This window comes from Panthera pardus, unplaced genomic scaffold (assembly GCF_024362965.1).
Source record: "Panthera pardus isolate Hobbes unplaced genomic scaffold, ASM2436296v1 HiC_scaffold_16, whole genome shotgun sequence".
Lineage (NCBI taxonomy): Eukaryota > Metazoa > Chordata > Mammalia > Carnivora > Felidae > Panthera > Panthera pardus.
The window spans coordinates 86525461-86550587 of record NW_026526721.1 but is presented as its reverse complement, the minus strand read 5'-3'; the positions used below and the strand labels follow the sequence as shown (position 1 = coordinate 86550587).

General features: G+C 37.7%; 2 protein-coding genes across 4 annotated transcripts in view; one reads left to right on the top strand and one right to left on the bottom strand.

Moving 5' to 3' along the window:
* The window catches only part of ACTL6A (actin like 6A), a 28584-nt gene extending 9809 nt beyond the window's left edge, over positions 1-18775 (top strand). For both annotated transcript variants that reach the window (XM_019463236.2, XM_019463237.2), the window contains exons 2-14: positions 903-979; positions 1146-1320; positions 3804-3904; positions 5002-5099; positions 8139-8233; positions 8555-8661; positions 8759-8848; positions 10441-10502; positions 10779-10893; positions 11049-11129; positions 12866-12961; positions 16132-16218; positions 18297-18775. In XM_019463236.2, the coding sequence (XP_019318781.1) occupies positions 903-979; positions 1146-1320; positions 3804-3904; positions 5002-5099; positions 8139-8233; positions 8555-8661; positions 8759-8848; positions 10441-10502; positions 10779-10893; positions 11049-11129; positions 12866-12961; positions 16132-16218; positions 18297-18377 (1265 nt within the window). In that variant the 3' untranslated portion in view covers positions 18378-18775. The remainder of the gene's footprint in view (positions 1-902; positions 980-1145; positions 1321-3803; positions 3905-5001; positions 5100-8138; positions 8234-8554; positions 8662-8758; positions 8849-10440; positions 10503-10778; positions 10894-11048; positions 11130-12865; positions 12962-16131; positions 16219-18296) is intronic.
* MRPL47 (mitochondrial ribosomal protein L47) overlaps positions 16728-25127 on the bottom strand; it is a 37814-nt gene continuing 29414 nt past the window's right edge. Inside the window, exons 6-8 of one of the 2 annotated variants that reach the window (XR_008422508.1) lie at positions 23602-23697; positions 19178-19360; positions 16728-16980 (exon numbers count right to left, since the gene is read on the bottom strand). Coding sequence is in view for 1 of the 2 variants with exons in the window: in XM_019463238.2 (XP_019318783.1) it covers positions 19237-19360; positions 23602-23697 (220 nt within the window). In the remaining variant the exon portion in view is untranslated. Of the gene's footprint in view, positions 16981-19158; positions 19361-23601; positions 23698-25127 lie in introns of those variants that run through there. The other variant, XM_019463238.2, reaches the window with a different exon arrangement.

The window sequence follows — 25127 nt, the reverse complement described above, 5'->3', positions numbered from 1 at the left end:
ATGTTTCCTGCCTTATGCCTCTTGTCCTTGTATAACTATGAATAGGGAACCCTTTTTGCATTCAGAAGTGGCCCAGTTTGGGTGAGAAATTGTAAGATTACCCTAGCCAGTAGAGAGGAGGAAGAGAGAGGTTGACATATTTATTAGTCTGGTTCCTTCCCCTCAGGGTCAGCCATGGCTTACTGCATCCCTCAACTGAAGGTCACGGCTCCTATCAGGCAGCCCTCCCAACACAACTCTCTCCAGGTTCTGCTAACCATTCTTTCTCCGTGTTTCTTCAGTTCTAAGGGTGGCAACAGATCTGTTATTAGTGCTAGGGTAGCATACTATCCCTTTTGGTTTTCCTGTGTTGTGCCTATATCTTTATAAATAGTCCCTTTAATAAGTAAACTCTTGCAAATTACCCAGTGTTAGTGTACCATCTCTTTTCTCATTGAGCCTCTACTGATATACAAGGTATGACTTGTTATATTTTAACTGAATGAATCTTTATTTTAAGGTGTATTTAAAACTAAGTTCAAGCTTATAATAATAAGAATGTAATACCTGTTTTAATTTTTAATAGAACTTTTTTACATTCTCATATTAACCACATTAAGTACTCTTTTTTATTAAAAATTTTTTAATGTTTATTTTTAAGAGAGACAGAGAGAGAGAGAGCACACGAGTAGGGTAGGGGCAGAGAGAGAAGGAGACACAGAATCCAAAGCAGGCTCCAGGCTCTGGGCTGTCAGCACCGAGCCCGACACGGGGCTCAAACCCATGTACTGTGAGATCATGACCTGAGCCAAAGTCGGACGCTCAAATGACTGAGCCACCCAGGTGCCCCAGCACATTAAGTACTCTTAATTTTCATATGAGACCTGTAAGTTGTTAATGTTAATTGTCCTTTGTTTTTTCAGATGAGGTTGGAGCTCTTGTTTTTGACATTGGATCCTATACTGTGAGAGCTGGTTATGCTGGTGAGGACTGTCCCAAGGTAAGTGTAGCGTTAGTTAATTGGATATGAAAGGATCATTTACTTGAGTAGAATTAAATTCATGCAGAAATTCTCACTCAATTATGGTAAAAGATTTTAGTTGGGAAAAAATGACTACTTGATAAAGCAGGTAAAACTTGTATTATCATGTTTTTGACTCTTCCAGGTGGATTTCCCCACAGCTATTGGTATGGTGGTAGAAAGAGATGATGGAAGCACACTGATGGAAATAGATGGTGATAAAGGCAAACAAGGCGGCCCCACCTATTACATAGATACTAATGCCCTGCGAGTTCCCAGGGAGAATACGGAGGCCATTTCACCACTAAAAAATGGGATGGGTATGATGTTTGCTTGTATGGATTTGATTTATAGAGTATATATGGTACATTTTAGACATAAGACAATGGCTTCTTATAAGTTGAATATCAGGTATTTTGTTTTTAATTCCATAAATTGATGTTCCAGGCACTGAGAATACAAAGATGCATCAAACATGTTCCTCTTCCTCAAGAAACTCATAGGGAGGTCGATGTAGATATCCAAATATGTAGGATAAATGTTGTGTTTGATAAGCAGTGGGATTGGAGAGGAGAGGTATTTAACTCCCATCATTGGGGATCAGTGGTGGTTTTCATAAAGGAGGTACCTTTTGCACTGAATCTTGACAAATAAATAAGGATTAGCCTGACTAACAAGGCTCGGTAAAGGGGAGCAGCCAGCATGTGTGAAGAGGTGGAGCTGTGGAAGCGGCTTCCATGTTTATTAGAAAGATCAAAAATTAAGTATGGCTATTAACAGTGGGGTGCATTAGCATCAGTTGCAGGAGTGGTGGACAGAGAGCAATCATCATAGGGCTTGTAAACCATGCCAGGGGTGTATTAAGCTGGCAACTGAAAGATAACCCCAAAGGAATTTTTTTTTAATTAAAAAATTAAAAAAAATTTTTTTTTTAATTTGAGAGAGAGAGTGTGATGCAGGGAGAGAGGGGTGGAGAGAGAGAGAGAGAGAGAGAGAGACTGACTCATAAGCAGGCTCCATCCTCAGTGTGGAGCCTGATGTGGGGCTCAATCCCATGATCCTGGGATCATGGCTTGAGCCAAAATCAAGAGTTGGCTGCTCAACCAACTGAGCCACCCAGGCATCCCAACCCTAAAGGAATTTAAACACTTGGGTGTTTGCCAGCTGGAGAGATTATTCTAAGAGCAGTACATAGGCTAGATTGGGGAGAGATACTGGAGATAGGAGGATCAGTTAGGGAGGTGAGAATTCAGATGAGAAATGGAGAGGGTTTAAATTTTATCACTGATGGCCGAGATCCTGAGATGACTTTGAGAGATATCAAAGAGGTGAAAGGAGAATAATTGAGTTTCCTACATTTTTGACTGGGGTAATTGAATAGAGGGTACCACACACTGAAGTAGGAATAGAATGGGAAGGAACAAGTTTTACGGTCTTCAAAGGCAAATGTATTGGTAATATCTGCAGTCACTGTTAGGTTCATTTATTCACTAGAAGGACTCACAGGACTCAGCATATAGTTGTACTCATGGCTAAGGTTTATTACACTGAGAGGATACAAAGCAAAATTGACAAAGGAAAAAAAGGTATGGAGTGAAGTACAGAGGAATCTAGGGCAAACTTCGCAGAGTCTTCTCACAGTGGAGTCATATGGGATGTACTTAATTCCTCCAGCGATGAGTTGTGACAACGTGTATGTTGTCTACCAGGGGAGCTCATTAGAGACCATTTTTACTGGGGGAGGTCATGTAGGTACCACGTGTCTAGAATTTACTAAAATTCAAGACTCCCAGAGGGAAAGAAAGTGTTCAGCACAAACCACATTGTACAGACAATTTAGGTGCAGTGAACTACTGTTATCATTTAGGGAAAGTTTTATATCACTGTAGGGAACTGGTTATCAGTCAAGTTCTCAGATGGCAGTGAAAGGTCAGCCTTATAAACAGGCCTTTTTCTGTACAGCAAGTAAATGAGTTTGTTTTTGAGTTCAAAGTATTTGAATATAGGTGCTGTTCTATTCAGCAGGTGAGAAGATTTTAAGACATGGAGTTGCATTATTTATTAGCCAGAAAGAGTGTGGAATATGAGAAAAAGGTTGAGGATGGGTTTCCATGTGAAAGCCTGTTCTCTGTTTAACCAAAGAAAGGGTGCCCATGAAGGAGAATGAGAAAGAACAGTTAGGGATATAGAATATTCAGAAGGCCAAGAGAAGAAAAAGTTTTGGAAGCATAGAAGTCCAGTGATTCTCATTGTTCTCAGCTGTGACATTGAGAGTTACACTAAGAAGGGAAGAGAAAAGTTAGAATGACTAACGCAGTTCATTGACACCCTCCCTATATATATCCTATATATAGATATATATATAGATATATATCTATATCTGTATCTATATTTATATCTTTTAATCTTTTTTCAGGTAGACTGTAAACTTTCTAAATCTCAGGTTTAGATCCTACCATTCTTTTGTATTTCCTCTTACCATTCGAATTGTATACTGTGCCTCTAGTAAGTACTTACTGAATAATATTTATTTGGTATTTTAGGTCTGTTAGATGCACTGATTACATTTAGGACAGGTCTTAGGGGTTGTGATACTGTTGCGGTTGGATGAACAAAAAAGAGGTTCCATATATTATAGAAGACAAAGATGATGTTTATATAAAGTGCTATCTTATGAAATAAATCTGTAAAATAAATAGGTTCTGTATATTAAAGTACTCTAAAACAGAAACAGTCTCTTAAAAAGATTCTGTATTCATCTTCAACTAAGCGTTGTTTTGAAGGTATTAATCTTATATTGTAGTTGAAGATTGGGATAGTTTCCAGGCTATTTTGGATCATACCTACAAAATGCATGTCAAGTCAGAAGCCAGCCTGCATCCTGTTCTCATGTCAGAAGCACCGGTAAGACAAAGACTTTCTTTTCTGAATTTCTCTAGTTGCTGTTGTTGTTGTTTTTAACTGATTTGAAGAATGTTTTCCTTTTCTTTAAAAAGGCATAGAAGTTCATGTTTTGAATTTTGAAAATTAGGGAAAGGGGGATTAATTTTTATATACTATTAAAGTTTTTATGGGGCGCCTGGGTGGCTCAGTCGGTTGAGTGGCCGACTTCGGCTCAGGTCATGATCTCGCGGTCCATGAGTTCGAGCCCCGCGTCGGGCTCTGTGCTGACAACTCAGAGCCTGGAGCCTGCTTCAGATTCTGTGTCTCCCTCTCTCTTTCTGACCCTCCCCGTTCATGCTCTGTCTCTCTGTCTCAAAAATAAATAAACGTTTAAAAAAAAATAAAGTTTTTATTATTTTAATAATTAAAATATTCAAAGAACAATAACAAAGCACCCTAAATGGGGTTTGGTTATTTATTTTTTCCAGGGATTTATTTAACATTTGAATTCCTTGGGCCACTTCCCATTTGGGTTTATGAATTGTCCCTTGTGCCCCAAAGGCAGAGTGTATCCACTTTTATATTTTCCTCTCCAGGAGAGGAGTCAAATATGGAACTAGGGCTAGAAATTACTAGATCGAGGTCTCTTGTGAAATACATTTGGTACAGAGTCCACAAAGAGCCCAGAAGGCTAGCATAATGATCATAAATTATCAATATTTTGTTACTGTTTTTAACCTGTAGTTTCCTTTATGAGTAGCAACTCTTAAATAGGAGAATTTGGTGGTTTAAAATGACTGGATTGACTCTTAAGATTTAATAATACTTTATAAGAATCCTGATTTTGGTACTGTGGAAAGTCTGTAACCTGTAAAATTCCTAGCAACAATTTTACTTTTTATTAAATAATAAATTTTAAATTATATTTATTAAATTTATTTACAAATAAATATAAATATACACAATTTTCTATGGTATTTCCTATGGTTATTTTCTATGGTATTCTGTTTTTAATGTTTATATTTTTTTAATATAGTGCTGTATTGAATCTTGAGATAAATCAACATTTTAGTTTTTAAACAGTAAATAACTTACATTTCTTTTTCCCTCTTCTCAAGTGGAATACTAGAGCAAAGAGAGAGAAACTGACAGAGTTAATGTTTGAACACTACAACATCCCTGCATTCTTCCTTTGCAAAACTGCAGTTTTGACAGCGTATCCTTGAAAGAGTAACATTCAGCTTTTCTTTAGAAGTAAATGTGGTGGGGCATGTTTTGTTTTCCAAAACCAAAAAAATTATGAGAAGAGTGGAATTATTTTACTTTTTTTTTTTTTCAAATCTCTTTAGGGTCAGTCTTAATAGGAAACATTGGATTCTCATATCTGTCTTTTGCATTCATTCTGTACCGTATCACACATGACACGGTCTCTGGAAAACTCCCCTATACACTCATGAGAGAGTGACCGTGAAAAAGGCAAATAACATCTTAGTATTACTTTAAAAATTCTTTTGGCTTCTCAAACATTATTGGCCTCAGGACCCTCAGGACTCCTTTACACTTTAACAAATTACTGAGGACCCCAAAAAGATTTTCTTTATGTTGGTTATATCTGTCAGTATTACTGTGAGAAATGAAAACTAAGAATTGGTTTAACATTTATTTATTCACTTAATAATGACAAAAAAAACCCTCCTTAAGGTTAACACAAATAACATTTTTATGAAAAAGATAATTATATTTTCCAAAACAAAAATATTAGTGAGAAGAGTAGTATTGTTTTATCTGACTTCATTGATAGCTGGTTTCTTATATCTGCCAACTTCAGGCTCTGTTCTCTTGACAAGTTAAGCTAGTAAGGAAAGTTTTCTGCTGTCCAAGCTGCATACTGTTGGAGAATGCATTTATCTAAAAATGTAGCAAAATCACAGAACTCTTAGGTGCTGCTCTGATTTTCAAGAATAGATTACTCTCTGGGCACCTGGGTGGCTCAGTCGGTGAAGTGTCCGCCTTTGGCTCAGGTCATGATCTCATGGTTCGTGAGTTCAAGCCCCTTGTCGGGCTCTGTGCTGACAGTGCGGAGCCTGGAGCCTGCTTCGGATTCTGTGTTTCTCTCTCTCTCTCTGCCCCTCCTCCATTCGTGCTCTGTCTCTTTCTTTCTCAAAAATGAATAAACATTTAAAAAATTAAAAAAACAAAACAAAAAAAAGAGTGGATTACTCTCTGTTCTCCATGTTTTTGTTGGTCCCCCTGAAGTCCTGCTCCTGAATAGTATAGCAGTCAGTCAGAGATTTGGGTACCTTTTATACTCTGATTTTGGTTTTCACCCATTTGTGGTTCTCTGGCATCTAGGATTTCTACCTTACGTGTCCAGCTTTTCTTTCAGCCCTGAAGTCCTTTACTGCTCACTCAAGGTGGTAAAATTGCAGTTTTCCACCACTGCTTTCCCAAGCCATAGCCATGGAGCTGGGGAGCATTTTTAGCTATAAACTTCTTACCCCTTCCATTTGCATTTTTATGAGAATAAATTTTGGGTAAATTTTGACTGCTTTTGAACACTTTCCAGAATCTTGAAATGATCATTTAAGATAATTTGTCTAGATTTTATGATTGTTATTTATAGGAAGGTCCACATACCTTCATGCCACTTTTTAGTGTGTTATCACTGTATCTGACATTGTACTTACAGAGCATAAAATTAATGTTTTGTATATAGTTGGCCAGAGGTCAATAAAGTACCAGTAATAGCAAAGATAACTCACCAACCTGTCTTTCTGGCCATCGATTTCATGGATTCTGATCATCCTTACCCATTGCTTGCTTTTCTGCCATTAGCCCTTCATCTCTCTTGACATGCTCTTTCTGGTTTCAGTTACCCATTTTCTTGGTTTCAGATCCCAGTTACACACTAACAAATTCCAAATCCGTATCTGTTCTGTGTCCCAGACCTTTCTTGTTCGCTGTAGGCCCACAATCAGCTGCCCTAGTAGAACTTTTTCTGTTCTTTGTTTAAGCACTTGAAACTCAGTATGTCTAAAATGGAATTAATCTCTCCCCTCGAATTTATTCCTTCTTCTTCTTTGTAGTTGCCCAGACCAGAAATCTTTCTCTTTAACCCTTCAAATTTAGTCCTTCATCAAGACCGATTTTTCTTCTCCCCACTACCTCTCAGATCCATTTATTTCTCTCCATTGCCACTGCATTATGTGCAAGCTCTTTCCGGGATTACTGCAACCCTTCCTCCTCTCTTCCCTGTTCTTCCCACTGCCATGCTAATGATCTTTGTTAATTGTCAAGCTGCTTTAAGCCAAAATCATCGTCCACATTCTTTCAGGCTCTGCCGAACTACTTAGACTTCCCTGACCTCAGCATACCCTTGCTTCCTGGCCTTCCCACATATTCCTGTGTTCCCTGTCTTCTCCCTAGCTTACTTGGATTTCCCCAGGATTGGTTAGGTGGCCTCTCCTGTATACCCCTGGGGCACCCTGAGCTGTTATTTTCACAGCTTTCCTGATCTGTACTAAACAGGATATCCTTCAGGGCAGAGTCAGTTTGGGGTCACCTTTTTGTGCCTTCTGTGCACAGGAATGCCAGTGCCAGACGGACTACCCTCCCTTATTAAGCACCAGACTTGTCACTAGGCACATAATGCGCAGTAAATATTTGGTGACCAAGTGCATGGCCCTCCTCCTGATACTGGCTTATGATGTTCACGTGGTATGGGCCTTCTGCAGCTCAGAGCTGTGGAAGATGGGATCTGCCAGTATTTGCTGACTGTTGAATCCACCTGGAATAGCTTTCCCATTGACTTGTGGGAACTGCCACTCAGCTGCCAAACTGCTGAGATGGTTTTTCTTTAATCCTATGTGGAGAATGGTTTTAGTTCCTAGCGCAAATGCCATAGCCCCCCACTGTTTTTACCCACTTTCTGTTGATTTGTTCATTGCTTCTTAATTTGTTTTAAGTCCTTTACTCTGGCTCCAGAGAGTTTGAATGATTGTGCTAATTTTGGCCAGTTTAACAGATGTCTCTCTGGGATAAAAGGTCTCTTTAACTTCCTCTCACCATCATTTCGGAAGTCCTGCCTATTGTTATTTGTCTTTAAGCCAGAGTTTCTTCACACCAATATTTATCCCTAGATTAACACATTTTAAGCCATAATACACATTTAAAAATGCCTTAATGAAATTTTCCCTTTATAATAAACATTATTTTGGAACCTTGATACTTTCTTTTCCTTAATGCTTTATACTAGATTTGCTAATGGTCGTTCCACGGGTCTTATTTTGGACAGTGGAGCCACTCATACCACTGCAATTCCAGTCCATGATGGCTATGTCCTTCAGCAAGGTAATGTATTTAACTAGGGTACACGAGTTAAAACAGGAGATGATGTTAGCTGTCATGACAACGTAGACAATGAAATAGAGCAGTGAATTGGACTATCAACTCATATCAGTTTCCAAATAGTATCTCTTTTTTTAGGAGTTTTAAAAAACCTTTAGTATATAACGCGTGTTTAAAACTGATGCAAGGCTTCATTCATGCTTAGAGAGATAGTTCAGTTGATTCTACTTGAAAAGATTATTCATATATAAATACACAGAAGAAATTTGTCCCAGGGAGTTTAGTTTTAATGCTGTCTTAGCCTCGTTTAATCTGTTTTCATAGGCATCGTGAAATCCCCTCTTGCTGGAGACTTTATTACTATGCAATGCAGAGAACTCTTCCAAGAAATGAATATAGAACTGATTCCTCCATATATGATTGCATCAAAAGTAGGTGATGCTTGAATTTTCATTTTGGAATTTATCTCCAGCTCCCCAGCCCCATGTCGTGAACTCTCTTAACCTAGCACATGCTCTTGGTACTCAGGAAGCTGTTCGTGAAGGATCTCCAGCAAACTGGAAAAGAAAAGAGAAGTTGCCACAGGTTACAAGGTCTTGGCACAACTACATGTGTAATGTAAGTACCCTTATTTTCTTTACAGGAGTATTACAGGCTCTAAGTTGTGGGGTTTTTTTTGTTTTTTTTTTTAAATCTATTTTGAGAGAGAGAGAGAGCGAGCGTGTGAGGAAGGGAGGGCAGAGAAAGAGGGAGAGAGAATCCCAAGCAGGCTCTGCACCGTCAAGCGCAGAGCCCAATGAGGGGCTTGAGGGCATGAACTGTGAGATCATGACCTGAGCCGAAATCAAGAGTCAGATGCTTAACTGACTGAGCCACCCAGGCACCACCTAGGCTGTAAGTTTTTGAATAGAATGTGAGCACTTCATATTTTTAATGATATTTTGCAAACAAAATTATTATTTTGAGAAGAAAGGAGTATTTTTGTGTTTGTCAAACTAATTATCTCAACAAACTAGTATATATTCATTTGGATTACTCTGATGAGACCTGGAAGGAACTTTGGTTTTGGAGTAAAAACAAGCATTATGTTATTCTGTACCTTTTTTTTGTCTAAGAAAATGGTTTTAGTCTATAGAGACCTGGTAGTATGGCTCAGTTATGTTTGCTTTAACATCAGTCAGCCATATAAAAAAAGTGTCCTTATTCATAGCAAGGAGCCAGTAAGAGTTTCTTTTACTAAAAAATTCCTCTCTGAACATATACCTTACTGACAGGAGGACAGGTGAGTAAAACCTCTCACACTACAGATATACATTCATTTCTAATAGTAAAAGGATTTGAAAGTCATAATTTACTATGTGAGGGATATATCCTATCTCACATTTTTTTGCACCTAAGATAAAGATTTTTTGTGGGTGTTCAGTAGAAGGAAAAATTGTGAAGTTGATTAACAGTTTGGCCTAGCTATTAGACAGGATTTTTCTTTAGCAGCCCAGAGGTCACATGTATTTCACGGAATTTTTAATTGTTTTAAACTATGTGCAGTCATTAAAAGTTACATATGATGCCATGTATGTGCACATGTATATACATTCAGAAAATGAAATCTTGCCTTTAAGTCTAGGCTTATTTTTAAGGAAAAAACAATGTTCTGAAACCAGTTTTGTAATGCAGGACTGTGGTAGGTATGGGGGTTTCAGATTGTTTTTATCTCATCAGTGTTCCATAATTGTTGTAATTTAAACATGATATAATTTAGCTTCTAGTTCAAATGCTTAAAATTGGGTTTCTTGATACTCAAGAGTCCTTGCTAGGTAGATTTATAGCCTTGAAATGACATAGCCATCCAGGAATGTGATCCGGTTTCATTAAGAAAAGTATTTTAAATACAATGTTACAAAAGTATAGGAGCGCCTGGGTGGCTCAGTTGGTTGAGCAACCGACTTCGGCTCAGGTCATGATCTCGTGGTCTGTGAGTTCGAGCCCCACGTCGGGCTCTATGCTGACAGCTTGGCCTGGAGCCTGCTTCGGATTCTGTGTCTCCCTCTCTCTCTGCCCCTTCCCTGCTCATGCTCTGTCTCTCTCTGTCTCAAAAATAAAAACATTAAAAAAAAACAAAACAAAAAAAACAGCTCTACAATGTTACAAAAGTATAGATTGCCTGTTTCTAACCGTTTCTTAAAAATTTTTTTTTTTTTTTATATCCACAGTGTGTTATCCAGGATTTTCAAGCTTCAGTACTTCAAGTATCAGATTCAACCTATGATGAACAGTATGTCTTCTTGTCTACAAGACTTAAAACAGCTCATTGAAACCTTCATACTAATCTTCTAAACACCAAATACTTATAAATGAGGAAAGAAATTGATTCGTTTTGTTAAAAATTGTGGAGTATGCTTAACTGGTCTAAAAGTAAAAAGTTAAGAAATATTGATTAACATAAAAGAAAGATTCTCACTCTGCTTTCTTACAAGTTGATAATTTCTTAGTTTATAATTTTGAAGAATTTTTTTGGTCTTTTGTTTAACGTTGTTTAATATGTTTTCAGAGTAGCTGCACAGATGCCAACTGTTCATTATGAATTTCCCAATGGGTACAACTGTGACTTTGGAGCAGAGCGGTTAAAGATTCCTGAAGGGTTGTTTGACCCTTCCAACGTAAAGGTGTGAGCACTATTTCATAATCAGCTTGGCCTTTCCTGTGTGTATGCACATCTTGTGTAATTATATAAAACCTACATAAGACCAACTGTAGAGATTTTTGGGTGTGCTGTGTTTGAAGTTCTTCTGTGTGACTACTCATTTTCATTTTGTTGTAGGGATTATCAGGAAATACAATGCTGGGAGTCAGTCACGTTGTCACTACAAGCGTTGGAATGTGTGATATTGACATCAGACCAGTAAGTGTCAGCCTCCTGTTTACGGTATAAAGGTATCTTTTAGGGTAATGAAATGCCCCTGAATCATTATTTAAGTTGGCAACTTTGGCCATTCACTTTGAAGTCCATTTTAGAATGTGTAAAAGTATGAAGTATTAGAAAAGGAAAAATGTAAAACTTTAGAGCTACGGTGTCCAGTGTACTAGCTACCAGCCACATGTGGCAATTTAAATTAAAAGAAGTAAAAATTTAAAATTCCGTTCTTCAGTTGCACTAGCCACATTATAAATGTAACCAATGGCTACTGTATGACATGCAGATAGGGAACATTTCTGTCATCACAGGAAGTTCTTTTGGACAGTGCTGTTCTAGAGAGTTCCTAAAATGTGACAAGCCAAAATATATATTATTGATTTTTTTCTATGTAGCAGTTTTGCTGTTTTTATTGTTCAGGAAGGTATGGGTTTAAATTATGTAACTTCTACATGGAGTTTAGTTTAGATGATCTTCGTACCCTTCATAATTTTTGTGTTTTGCCAGGTTTTAAATACTAACTCCATATTATACACATATTAATTATTAGATTCATTATATGTTATTTAAACCCTAGATTCAATTTGTAGCCAACATATGTTGCCTTGGTATTGTTGGAGTTGATTCATTTGCTTAGAGCATAGTACTGATAGCTAGGGGTGTATAAAAACCATGTTGTTTCAAAAAAGACTTTTGGATGACTATGCAAAATGTTTGTTTCAACTAGCCACCTAGCAGGCACTTGCTGCTTTTAAGATGATAGGGATTAAGTATGGAATTTCTTTAGCACAAACTCAAGGCCATTTTGGGGAAGGCAACTGAATTGAATTATACTTACTATAAGCATGTAATAGATAACTTTCTGTTTTTAGTGTGATTTCTCCTCTAGTTAACTAATGTTAATTGCAGAGGAGATGCTTGTTTTCCATTTTTCTTTCAAAAGTTAGATGACTTAGACATCTGGAATACATTTTTAAAATATGAACTTAGCCACTAAAAAAGCATACAGGCTGACATATATATTGATTAACAGGAATTCAGTAAGAACTTAATAAAAAAAAAAAAGGCTGACATTAGCTTTCTGATCCATACATGTAAATTACAGATAAATATACTCATAAGTAGATTGATTTATTTTTTTTTAGGGAGGTATCAGCATGTGGATTTTGAAAAAGTTCCCCATGTGGTTCTGATGTCTAATACCCTGCAAAAGAGAAAGGTCACAGTCATTTTGGCCAGGGATGTTATCAGATTATGCATTATCCATAATAATCATTAAGCAATCTCATTGTCTAATTTTAAATACTGTAACTTCTACATGAGCTTTCTAAGATGAAGCCAATATAAAATATACCTCTAAATATTGGCAGCTATCTGCCAAAAAATTATGCTTGGGTTTTAGAATAATTGCTTTAAGTTAGTGGTTCTTAAACTTTAATGCACATTAGAATCATCTTGAGTTTTAAACAAACTAACAAAACCTTGATCTGGGCTCCGTCCCCAGATTTTTATTTAATTGCCCCCAGGCATTTGATGTTTTATAAATCCCATAAATGAGTTGAATGTGCAGCCAGGACTGAGAGCCATTGGATTCAGCTACTAGGTCTGTATAGAAGTAAAAATATTAAAAAAGAAAGGGTAAATTGTAGAGGAGGACAGTTTTAGTTGTAGTGATTAAAACTTGGAAACATTTGGAACTAATTTGTTTCTGTTTTTTATCTTAGGGTCTCTATGGCAGTGTTATAGTGGCTGGAGGAAACACGCTAATACAGAGCTTTACTGACAGGTTGAATAGAGAGCTCTCTCAGAAAACTCCCCCAGTAAGTTGTTTGTTCTTTAGTGGTATTCTTCAGTCACAGGTATCCTCATTGCTGGTGTAGTCTTATAGATAAGGTTTGTTTTTCAGTAGTCGATTGATATTGTGTGTGTGCTTGATACAGTGTTACTTAAATAAAGTTAATATCCCTTGTTAACCAAATTTTCATAGGTGACATCTTTTGGTTACTCTTGTACTATTTGAATCTTTTATTTGTTGACTTTATACTTAAGTACCTATAGTGTGCTAGGCACTAGGGCTGTAAATACAGTCCCTGCCCACTAAAGGCTCAGTCTGCTAGGATGAATAGCCATGTAAAAATAAAGATAATGTGCTAAGTGGTTCAGTATGTCATGAATGAGACACTCTAGGGAACACTGTGGAGCAAGCAGTTAACTCCCTCATGAAGAAGCTGTTTGAACGAATAGGAGTTCAACTGGTTGGTAATTTATGAAAGAACATCTAGGTGGAAGTTATACCATGTGCAGAATATGAAGGGAGGATGGCATATTCCAGTACTTCAAAGTAGCTGGCTTGTAGTCTGCAGAAGTGGGAAGAGTGATATGGCTGGAAAGATGGATGATGTATTGATTTCCTAGGGCTGCTGTAACGAAATACCACAAACTAAAGTAGGTGGCTTCAAACAACAGATAATTTATCCTTTCTCCATTCTGGAAGCTAGAAGTCTGAAATCCACATGTCCACAGGGCCATGCTCTCTCTGAAATGTAGAGCTGAGAATTCTTCTTTTCCCTCTTCTTAGCATCTGATGGTTTGCCAGCAATCCTTTGTTGTTTCTTGGATTGCAGCTCCAACACTTCAGTCTGTCTCCATTGTCAGAGGGCATTCTCTCACAGATCTGTCCTCTTTATTATAAAAACTCCAGGGAGGTGCCTGAGTGGCTCGGTTGGTTAGGCATCTTGACTGTGGCTCAGGTCATGATCTCATGGTTCGTGTGTTTGAGCCCCGTGTTGGGCTCTGTGCTGACAGCTCAGAGCCTGGAGCCTGCTTCAGATTCTGTGTCTCCCTCTCTCTGTCCCTCCCCCACTAGCTCCCTTTCTCTCTCTCTCAAAAATAAACATTAAAAAAACCCCAAAACTCCACAGTCATATGGGATTAAGAACCCACTCTGCTCCAGTATGACCTTATCTTTTTTTTGTTTTAATTAATGTTTATTTATTTCAAGAGAAAGAGTGCAAGTGGGAGAGGGGCAGAGAGGGGGGGCGGGGAGAGAGAATCCCAAGCAGGCTCCTTGCTGCCAGAGGAGAGCCCAATGCAGGGCTTGATCCTGTGAATCATGAGATCATGACCTGAGCCAAAATCAAGAGTCAAGACACTCAACCAACTGAGCCATCCAGGTACCCCACCAATATGACCTTATCTTAACTTGTATCCTAATTACATCTGCAAAGAACCTATTTCTGAATTATGTCACATTCACAGGTACCAGGGATTAGAACTTCAACATATCTCTTTGGAGGACACTGTTCCACCCACACAGTTGGGTATCAGGTCATGTTGCTTATTAATAGGGAACTTACAGGATAAAATTTGGCAGGGGACTGCAGAGCTCCTATGTTTTAAAAAGATCACTGGGTGCATTGTGACAACTTTTAAAAGGATTAGAAGAATGTGGTTTGGGGAGAAAGTCTGGTACCCATTGATAACAGAGTAGTAGTCATAATCTTTATTTAAAAAAAAAAATGTTTATTTTGAGAGAGAAAGAGAGAGAATGCACAAGCAGGCAGGGCCAGAGAGAAAGGGAGAGAGAGAGAATCCCAAGTAGGTTCCACACTGTCAGCACATAGCCTGACACAGGGCTCGATCTCACAAATCATGAGATGACCTGGGCCGAAATCAAGAATCAGATGCTCAACCCACTGAGCCACCCACACTCCCCTAGTCATAATCTTTAGATTTTAAAACTTTTATCAAGTAGTTTTTTGTATGATACTTTGTATTAGTTATTACATTAAAGGAAACTTAGGGGTTACATGGGTCCTAATAGTATCTGTAGAATTTGTATATTTGGCAGTCTTTTTGTTTCTCATACAAAGGAACATTTTACATATGGCACATTTTTGTAATTGTTAAGTTGTTATGTAAATACTGATATAGGCACAAGATTGACACTTGAATTGTATTTACTACATTCTTGGAGATATAGTCTGATCTGGAATAGAACTTAATTATAATACTAATCATTAGGTTTGATAATAAGCCCCAGAATAACAAATACAGACCTGGGCTGTCCAAGGTCTTGGTCAAGAGCAGTTAGATATTATCCATCTCATTTAGGAGACAATTAAAAATAGATGAAATAACAGGAAAAAATTCCATTGCAACAGATACCAAGCAGTTCCTCATCTACAAAAATCCATATTCATCCCTCCTGCTCCCAGCACCCTCTCCTCCCATATCACTTATTTTACTCCTGAAACATATACATTTATTTCACTGTTGAATGAACACAAACTATGTGTTCATATAAAATAATAGAGTATCAACAATTTAAGAACTATCCCTGGAAACAAAGTCCTAGGTAGGGGGAAAATCTCTTGATGCAGGGAGACAGGAAGCAATAGTACTGAGCCACAAAACCATGTTTATCAAGAGAGTGTGAGTTCAAAACATAAACACTCATTTGGGAGGAAACCAGTTATGAATAAAAAACCTGAGATCTAATGTCTGCATTTTGATGTGGAAGTGGAGGAGTGGTGGGAGTGACCTAAGATAGGAGGAATTAGGATAAGATACTAAAAAAGTAGTTAGAAAGGTGAGGACTATAGAAAGGGTGGCAGGTTGGGACAGTAATGGTATTTGGTATTGGAAGAAATGGAATACCACATGAAGCACTTAGCACGATACCTGATTTATAGGTAAGTGTTAAGTATGTGTTTGCTGTTATTCTAGGGTATCGTTGTGAATGCCATACTCTTTAGTATGCAGTTTTCTAAGGTTGATGTAATTATTAAATATTATACATTAAAAACCATAAAGTACTTTCTATATAGTAATTCAAACTATGCCTACTATTAGCCTAGCTTTTGCAAAATAATCACGTGTAACTGGTGTTTGAACCAATTGTTAAGAAGTCCTCAAAGTTGAATTTTTTGAATTGAGTCACCTGTTTTACTTGATTGTCCTAATACTTATTCTTCCCTCTCTATTTTAGAGTATGCGGTTGAAATTGATTGCAAATAATACAACAGTAGAACGGAGGTTTAGTTCATGGATTGGTGGCTCCATTCTAGCATCTTTGGTTAGTAAACTACTTTGAAAAATAGTCTTATTGAATGATTTAAGTGTACCAGTGAATATAAACTAAGTTTAGTAAAAAGACTAAAAATAATTTCAGTGCATCATTTATCTTTGTATAACTATCAAATGAATTACATGTTCTAATTTAACAAAATGCTTTAGTGCCTTATCAGTTGCTATTTGTCAGCCTCATTTCAGTTTCCCTTCTCAAAGGTGGGGATTCTACTAACATATTTGTGCCCTTTCATACTCCCATTGGAACTGGTCAGGACTTAAATCATTCCTTCTCAGGTTCTGGTTGTTCCCTGGCCTCTTGGTGAGGTTGAGGAAGTCAGGAGTTGGTTCTTGGGGCAAATGGTTGAAGTCACGTTGCTCAGATGGGTGCCTACCTTGAATCAGGAGGAAGAGTCCTTGTATTTATCTGCACCCTAGACTTGGGGAATTTCCCCTTCACCTCAGAGCAGCCAAAGTAAATGTCAGGAAGTACTTCTTTTTTTTTCTTTTTTTCTCTTTTGAGAGCAAGAGAGAGAGGGCACAAGTGAGCGAAGGGGCAGAGAGAGAGAGAGAGAGAGAGAATCCCAGGAGGGGTAGAGAGAGAAATGGGGCTTGCCTGAAGCAGGGCCTGTTTTTGTGTTTTAGCGGAAGCAGGGCTGGTTGGTGTCTACCTGATGCGGGGTTCGATCTCATGAACTGTGAGATCATGACCTGAGCCAAAGTCAAATGCTTAACTACTGAGCCACCCAGGTGCCTTCATGAAGTATTTCTATTAAACAATTAAAAAAAAAAATTTTTTTTAACATTTATTTTTGAGAGAGACCGAGCACGAGCAGTAGAGGGGCAGAGAGGGAGATACAGAATCCGAAGCAGGCTCCAGGCTCTGAGCTGTCAGCACAGAGCCCAACGTGGGGCTTGAACCCACAGACCCTGAGATCATGACCCAAGCCAAAGTCGGACACTTAGACAACTGAGCCACCCAGGAGCCCCACTCCTAAACCTTTTTAAGCTAGTAAAAGTTTATAATAATACATGAGTGTATTATTATACATAAATGTATTATAGACATAAGTGTCTATGTATTCTATTTCCAATCTTTTAATAGATCTTAGATCAAAGCTGGATACCACTGCAAGTCCACTTGAATAGAGTTAATCTTAGAGAATGGATTTCTCCTGCTTATATGTTTTATTTTTAATGTAGCCTAGGTTTCTTCCTTCTTGGTTATTTTCCTCCTTTCCATCTTCTATAGTGCTTATGCACTATATTTATTGTGTGTTCTTATAAAACTTTATCCTACTCCTGATGAGCACTTTTGAGGGTTTTTTGTTTTTTTTTTTTAAGTTTTATGTTTATTTTTGAGAGAGTATGAGCCAGGGAGGGGGCAGAGACAGAATCCCAAGCAGGCTCCTTGCTGCCAGCGCAGAGCCTAATACAGGGCTCGAACCCATGAACCATGAGCTCATGACCTGAGTTGAAATCAAGAGTCAGACACTTAATTGACTGAACCACCCAGGCACCCCAAGCACTTCTGAGTTCTAAATGCTGCCGTTAAGTGTTAGAACATCAATTCTGTACTGGGAGGAAACCTTCCGATAGTTTCTATTGTTGCCTCAGGTTGGCACCAAGCCATCATAGCTAAACCATCCATCTTCCTTTCATAGCCATTTTCTAAATCCTCATGACAGTTTAATAGGTATAGAAAGACTTATTATTCTTTCTAAATCATGTTTCTGGGTGTTCTAGAGGAGGGCAGAAATAAGGGAATAAGGGAGTACTATTTGGGGGAGGGGCTTAAGCGTTCTGCAAAGATCAGTTGTTTGTTTATTTTTTGAGAGACAGAGTGTGAGCAGGGGAGGGGCAGAAAGGGAGTCACAAAATCCAGAGCAGGCTCCAGTTTCTGAGCTATCAATAGAGAGCCTGACGTGGGGCTTGAACTCACGAACAGTGAGATCATGACCTGAGGCGAAGCTGGATACTTAACCGAGCCATCCAGGCGCCCCAAAATCAGTTATGAAAAAGATAATTTAAAAAGTGTTTTCTAACAAAAAGGCACAATATGTAATTTTTCTTTCCATTTTACAGGGCACCTTTCAACAGATGTGGATTTCCAAACAAGAATATGAAGAAGGAGGGAAGCAGTGTGTAGAAAGGAAATGCCCTTGAGGAGAGTTACCAGACCTCTGCCTTCCCGTGTCACCTTAAGTTCCACAGCTTTAGTGTACTCAGGAAAAGAGTGACCATCTTTTGTAGAATGTTTATACATTTTTGCATATTTCAATTTCCACTTAAATTTTTTAAGGCTTTAACTGGCTCTATAAATTAAGATAAGTTTGTGCTTTCCTTGAAATGCACTTATTCTTATTACAAGCATTTTATAATTTTGTATAAATGTCTATTTTCTCTAAATATTTTGCTTTCAGTAAAATGCTTTTCAACTCTGTTTAGTATATTAATTACCAGTGATTGGTAGAATTGGTTTTTATTGACTAGTAAAATTTACTGCCTATGCTTTTTACCTTAGGCTTGCAAAATTAAATAAAAGTTATTAGCCATTCCAGAAATGCTTTTTTGAATTATTGTTGTGTTGTGACTTAACTACTTTAAGTTTTACTAAACGTATTTATATTATTGAGTGAAAGTACTCATTGTTTATTAAAAGTAATGTCCACACCCCCTTCAAATGCTATTAATATAATAGTAGAAATGTTACCTGAATTCCAAAAATGACCTTACTGCCTTTGCTATTGCAGTTGACATCACTTTCCCACTCTAAGGTACAGGTGATGTTAAAGTTTGCTTAGATGTCAGAATTTTTAACTTCCAGAGTTAGCATGCCAAATATTAACCCTTAAACCAGTTGAGATAGTCATTTAACTAAAAACACAATTTAACCGTTAAAACAGTTGAGATAGTCATTTAACTAAAAACACAATTTCTTTATAAATTACTTAATACATATTTACTTTTGTATATAGATTGTTATCCAAGGAAAACAAAATAGTAACTTCAGAATTCAGACATCTTAGACAACACTTGACTTCTGGGCTTCAGAATGACGTGGAAACTTTTCCTGAAGAAATTTTTCTTTCTTTTTCTCTAAACTTTTCTTCCTTGCTTCAATGCGGGCTTGTTTCTCAATTCTCAATCTAGAATAAAAGCATAACACCAATTTATACAAAAATATTTCCCTGTTACTCAATATTCTCAAAGGATATCCAAATCAATTACTTAAAAGCCTCAGTAATGCTAGTCTCCGTATTAGGTGTGTCATGTGTATTATTATTATTAATTTTTTTTTAAAAGACTTTATTTTTAAGTAATGTCTTTACCCAACAAGGGACTCACAACCCCAAGATCCAAGAGTTGCATGCTCTACTGACTGGGCTAGTCAGGTGTTCCCATGTATGTTATTAAACTTGACTAATCACTGTAAACCTACATAAGTCAAAGATAAACTTAGAATCAAAAGCATTTGTAACCCTACACCAATTCTTCCTATTTCCTACATAGAAAGAAATGAACAGATCTTAAGAACCTATAGCAGACTGGGCTACCTTTTCTCCTCTTTTAAAAACACCAGTTTTATTGAATACAATATTTTTTGTATCCTGTGATACATCCTGAGACTTTTTTGAATTCCTTCATTCCAAATACCTCAGTCTACCATATCATTTTCCCTACAACAAAGAGAATAAAATTATGCTAAGAGATGATGGTTAGGTGCTAGACTGGTCCCTATGTGAGTGTGCATTCCAGAGCAGGAAGCATTTGTGCCTCAGCTAAATTATTTTGACCTCTAGGGTCACTTAAGACAAAGTTGCAAATGATAAATTAATAGATGCCAAGCCACTACTGTACTTAAGACAAGATTTTGCAGGATATTTTATTGATCACTAGGCATGAGTATATTTTAAAACAACATAAGAGATCATAGTGAGTAACTTACTTAGTATGGTCACAGAAATTTGAGCCAAGAATTCTATTTGGGTGAAGACCAACATAGGTGTGTACTTTAAAAATATAAGCTATTTTGTAAATTAAGTATAAAGATCAAGCAAAGCTGAAATCAGATTACTCATGATAGTCCTCAGTCTTTGCTCCAACTAAATTTTGGCCATTAAAAAAAATAAGCCCATAAAAATACAGAATAAAGGTTTGCTATTCTGATTTTTTTTGATGTTAATTTTTGAGAGACAGCATGCATGAGCGCAGGAGGGCAGAGAGAGAAGGAGACAGGATCTGAAGTGGGCTCTATACTGACAGCAGCGAGCTGGAAGCAGGGCTCAAACTCATGAACCATGAGACCATGACCTGAGCCAAAGTTAGACATTTAACTGACTGAACCACCTTGGCGCCCCAAGGTTTGCTATTCTTAAGAATATTCAGAAGATTATGATGCATGCCCTGAAGGTAAGGCTAAAAAAGATAGGTTCAAAAATAGAACAATTAGGACATGTATTAGGCCTGTAAAAGCAACACTGGATTCATAAATTCTCATAGTTGTTTATAGCTTCACCTTATATGACTAAGGGACAAAAGGACCAATGGCACGGTAGGTCTGGAGAAGTTGTAGAGGAAAAAAAAATGCAGTTAAATTTCTTCAACTGCTTAGTATCTGAACTGGGCCTTAAAATGTGAATGGTGGACGGGGCACTTGGGAGGCTCAGTCAGTTAAGCACCTGACTTTGGCTCAGGTCATGATCTCACTGTTCATGAGTTCGAGCCCCACATTGGGCTCTGTGCTGACAGCTTGGAGCCTGGAGCCTGCTTCAGATTCTAGATCTCCCTCTCTCTCTCTGTTCCTCTCCCACTCATGCATTCTCTCTCTCTCTCAAAAATAAAGATTAAAAAATTTTTTTAAATGTGAATGGTAGAAGGATTTCACAGCTGTACATAAAAGAGGGGAAAATGAGCAAGACTGTTTAGGAAACAAGGAGAAAGGTCTGACTTTGATGAGGGTAAGCAGGTAAGACTTAAATTGTGGGAACCCTGGGTGGGAAGGAGTTTGGATTTATCTGTAGACAAGAAGCAACTATAGGTTTCTGAACAGGTTATGTGATAAAAAGGTTTGAGGAGAATTAGCCAGGAAGCAGTATTTGAATGGACTGGAGTGAGGAAAAGGTTCAATAATTCATCTTGATGAAGAGGGAGGGCACCAGGGCAGAGAGTGGGAGCACAAAGGACAGATCCTGGAGACCTTCTGCAGGAAGAATGAAATCAAGGACTGACTGCTTCTAGGGCACTGATGATGAAAAATGCCCATGTAGAATGGATATACTATTTAAGGGGTACTGGACCTCATTCCACTGGTGGTGGTCCCCCCACCTCTACCCTCCCATCAAGCAATTCTCAGACACCAGCAGAATGAGCAAAAGTTCAACTCCATTCTGACACTACGTGGAGATCGTGTCAGAGGTTGTCACACATGCTTCTTAACCAACGACTTGCCACAGATCAGACATTCCCACAACTCCCTCTTTGGACTTCAGACAGCAGTCACAAGTCCAGGCTGTTACCTGTACTTTAAATCAGAGGCTACCAAGACCTCCTCCGTGGGTTCGATTAATTTGCTAGAGTCACTCACAGAACTCAGGAAACCCCTTTATTCACTATTATGGATTTATTATAAAAGGATATAAACTCAGGAGTAGCCAGACATGAGGTACACAGGATAAGGAGTGGGGAGAGGGCATGAGGCTTCCATGCCCTCTTCTAGGCACCCCACTCTCCTCCAGTCTCCATATGCTCACCAACAGAAAAGCTGCCTGAACCCTATCCTTTTTACAGAGGCCTCATTACACAGGCACGGTCGATTAAAGCAAATCATTGTCCACTGGCTACTGATTCACCTCCAGCCCTGTTCCCCTCTCCAGAAGTCAGGCTGTGGGACTGAAAGTTTCAACCATCTATTCCAAGTTGGTTCCTCTAGCAATTAGCCCCCATTCTTAGGTGCTCCCCAAAAACCATGTCATTAACATAACAAAAGATACCACCCCACCCACACCTAGAAAATTCCAAGGGTTTTAGGAGTCCTGTGTCAGGAACAAGGAGGAAGACCAAACATATGTACCTTTTATTATAAATCACATCACAAAGATAAAACTGAAAATGAGGAGAGGCAGCTGGTTTAATGGGGAAGATAAAAATTTTTAATTGTGTTTCTAAAATGTACCAAGACACCTTAAAGCCAGTTTAAAGATATATTTTTTATTCCTGTTTAAATTATTTTTTTAAGTGTTTTTATTTGTTTGGTATAGAAACAAGCTCTTGGGAGAGAACATCAGTTTTTTTTTTTTGTTTTTTTGTTTTTTTTTTTCAACATTTTTTATTTATTTTTGGGACAGAGAGAGACAGAGCATGAACGGGGGAGGGGCAGAGAGAGAGGGAGACACAGAATCAGAAACAGGCTCCAAGCTCCGAGCCATCAGCCCAGAGCCTGACGCGGGGCTCGAACTCACAGACCGCGAGATCGTGACCTGGCTGAAGTCGGACGCTTAACCGACTGCGCCACCCAGGCGCCCCTGAGAACATCAGTTTTTAAAGAACTCTTGATGAAAGTAGATTGTATTATCTAAGGCAGTTGTTACAAGCTATGGTTTTTGTGCTGCTAGAATTTCCTTCTTAAATTTCCAGCTGCTTTCCTGCTTGAATTCTGACCTCTAGCACCTTTAGCCAGTAACTTTGAAGTTTTCCCCACCCAGCTTCTCTCAGCAGCCACAGACAGCCATGGAAGTTGAGTAGCATGCTTGCCCTGAAACCACAAACTTGTAATTCTCTCCCCTTCCAACTTCAATTTGGTTTCTGTCTGCTTTTGGATGTGGATCCAGTGTTCTAAAATAGCCATTTTCTAAAATCTTTCATTTTTATAATTATTAGCTGGGGGCTCGTGGGACCACTTCACTCCTCTATAATAGAAACCCTATAATAAACCTCATGCAGAAAAAAAATTGTTGTAGTAAATATTTGGAAACCACCATTCTGCAGGGTAACATGACTGCAGACATAATGCAGCAGGCTCGTCTCCTCACCCTAGCCCCTTTTCATTTCATCAACCTTGCAGTAACATGAGCTCATATCTTATGTAACCAAAGTATTTAGACCTTCCTTTTCACATTACAGAAAGACTTAGTAACGTACTTACATACAGACTGATGAATAGAAGGCAATAAAACTTTTTGAAAGGATATACACTAGAATGTTAAGTTATTTTTGGATGATGAGATTATGTAAGATTTTAATTTCATCTTTTCTACCCAATTTTTCTATTTTTTTCCACAATACACATGTATTACTTATGTAAAAGCTTATTACTTATGTAAAAGCTTAACTTGTGTTATCTGATATAAAGGTAAGTTGTGTTACTAAAGGGTATTTGGGTTGTGCTCACCTCATAAAACGTTCCACATAGGGCATTGCGAAGAATCGTTTCCTGTTGTATCTTTTATTTAGGTACCAAGGTATAGGCCACTGCTTGAACTTGTGCCTGCCAAGAAAGCAAAGAGATATTGCCTTAATAGAAGATATTTCATACATTTTTTCATTTTTTACAAACAGAGTTTTAGCCATCTTTGAGCTAAATATATTTTCAATAAAATGAGATGTAATTGGCTCTTAAAAGATTTTTACAATTTTTATAAATTATGAAATACTCTAAACTTAGAAAAAAGTACAGACATGAACCCACTGAGTTCATGAGTGTATGTATGTTTTGCAATGTCTGCTTCAGATCACTTTTGAAAAAATATATATAAAAACTTAAAGATACAGGTTAAGTTCTGTATTTCCACAGCAGCTCTGAGCCATACACTGGAGTGTATCACTACCAGATGTAGTTCATACTTTTACTCCATACATATGTATGTATGTACTTATTTTATATACACATGTATATATATACATACATAACAATATATAATACATACAAGTGTATGTATAGTTTTTTGCTTTTAAATTATAAATAAATTGCACCAACTGATGTAGGTATCTACATTTATCTCAACACAATGAAACCTAAAAAATCATAATGTTGAGCGGGAAAAAGAAAGTTGTGAATTCATACTATATATAACATTCATTTGAAAGTACTTCAATGAAAAAAGTAACAAAAGGATTAATTTCAGGCCATTTAACCAATCTTTTCTGATTGGTTAAATCCAGGATTAATCTGTAATATTAGAAGCCAAAGTTCCAATCTCTTCATAATTTCAGCTTTTACTATATAATGTGACAGTGCCACAAGAAATATGGACCACTGCTTTAAGCAGGATAGATAACGGTACTGTATTTCCCTCAGTTCATCAGGATGACAATCTACTACTCCTCAATAGACAAGGGCATGACGTGTCCAAAAAGTAATGTCCGATATTACTGCCACATGTTCTTTTGATAGAAAAAAAAAATTTAGATGAAATGTTTTTAAGAAGGAGCTCTGCATTTAAAAGGCTACCTTAAATATTATAACATGGAATAAAAAATTAGGGAAAAGGTACTGGAATTAATAATGTTTGAGTTAATAAGCTATGTTGGAAAGATGATATAATTACTACTTTGTTTAGCTCTGGAAAAGTTAAAAAGCAAAATTTTAAAAACCTAGAAGAGATTAGCACTCATACAGATTCTCTCCTCTATCCTCACCCTTCCCTAACTGACCTCAATTGTATTAATCCAAATAAAAATTAGAAAATAAAGTTTCTAGTTAGACATTTTGGTAATTTTTCTTTTCTGTATTGGATTATACCATTACAGACATACAGCTACTCCCCTACATTTTGCTCCAAGCAGCCCTATTACTGCAAACTCAATTTAAAAAGACTACCAGGTACGGGTGATTCAGTCAGATGAGTGTCCAACTCTTGATTTCGGCTCTGGTCATGATCCCAGGGTTGTGAGATTAAGCCCCATGTCGGGCTCCGT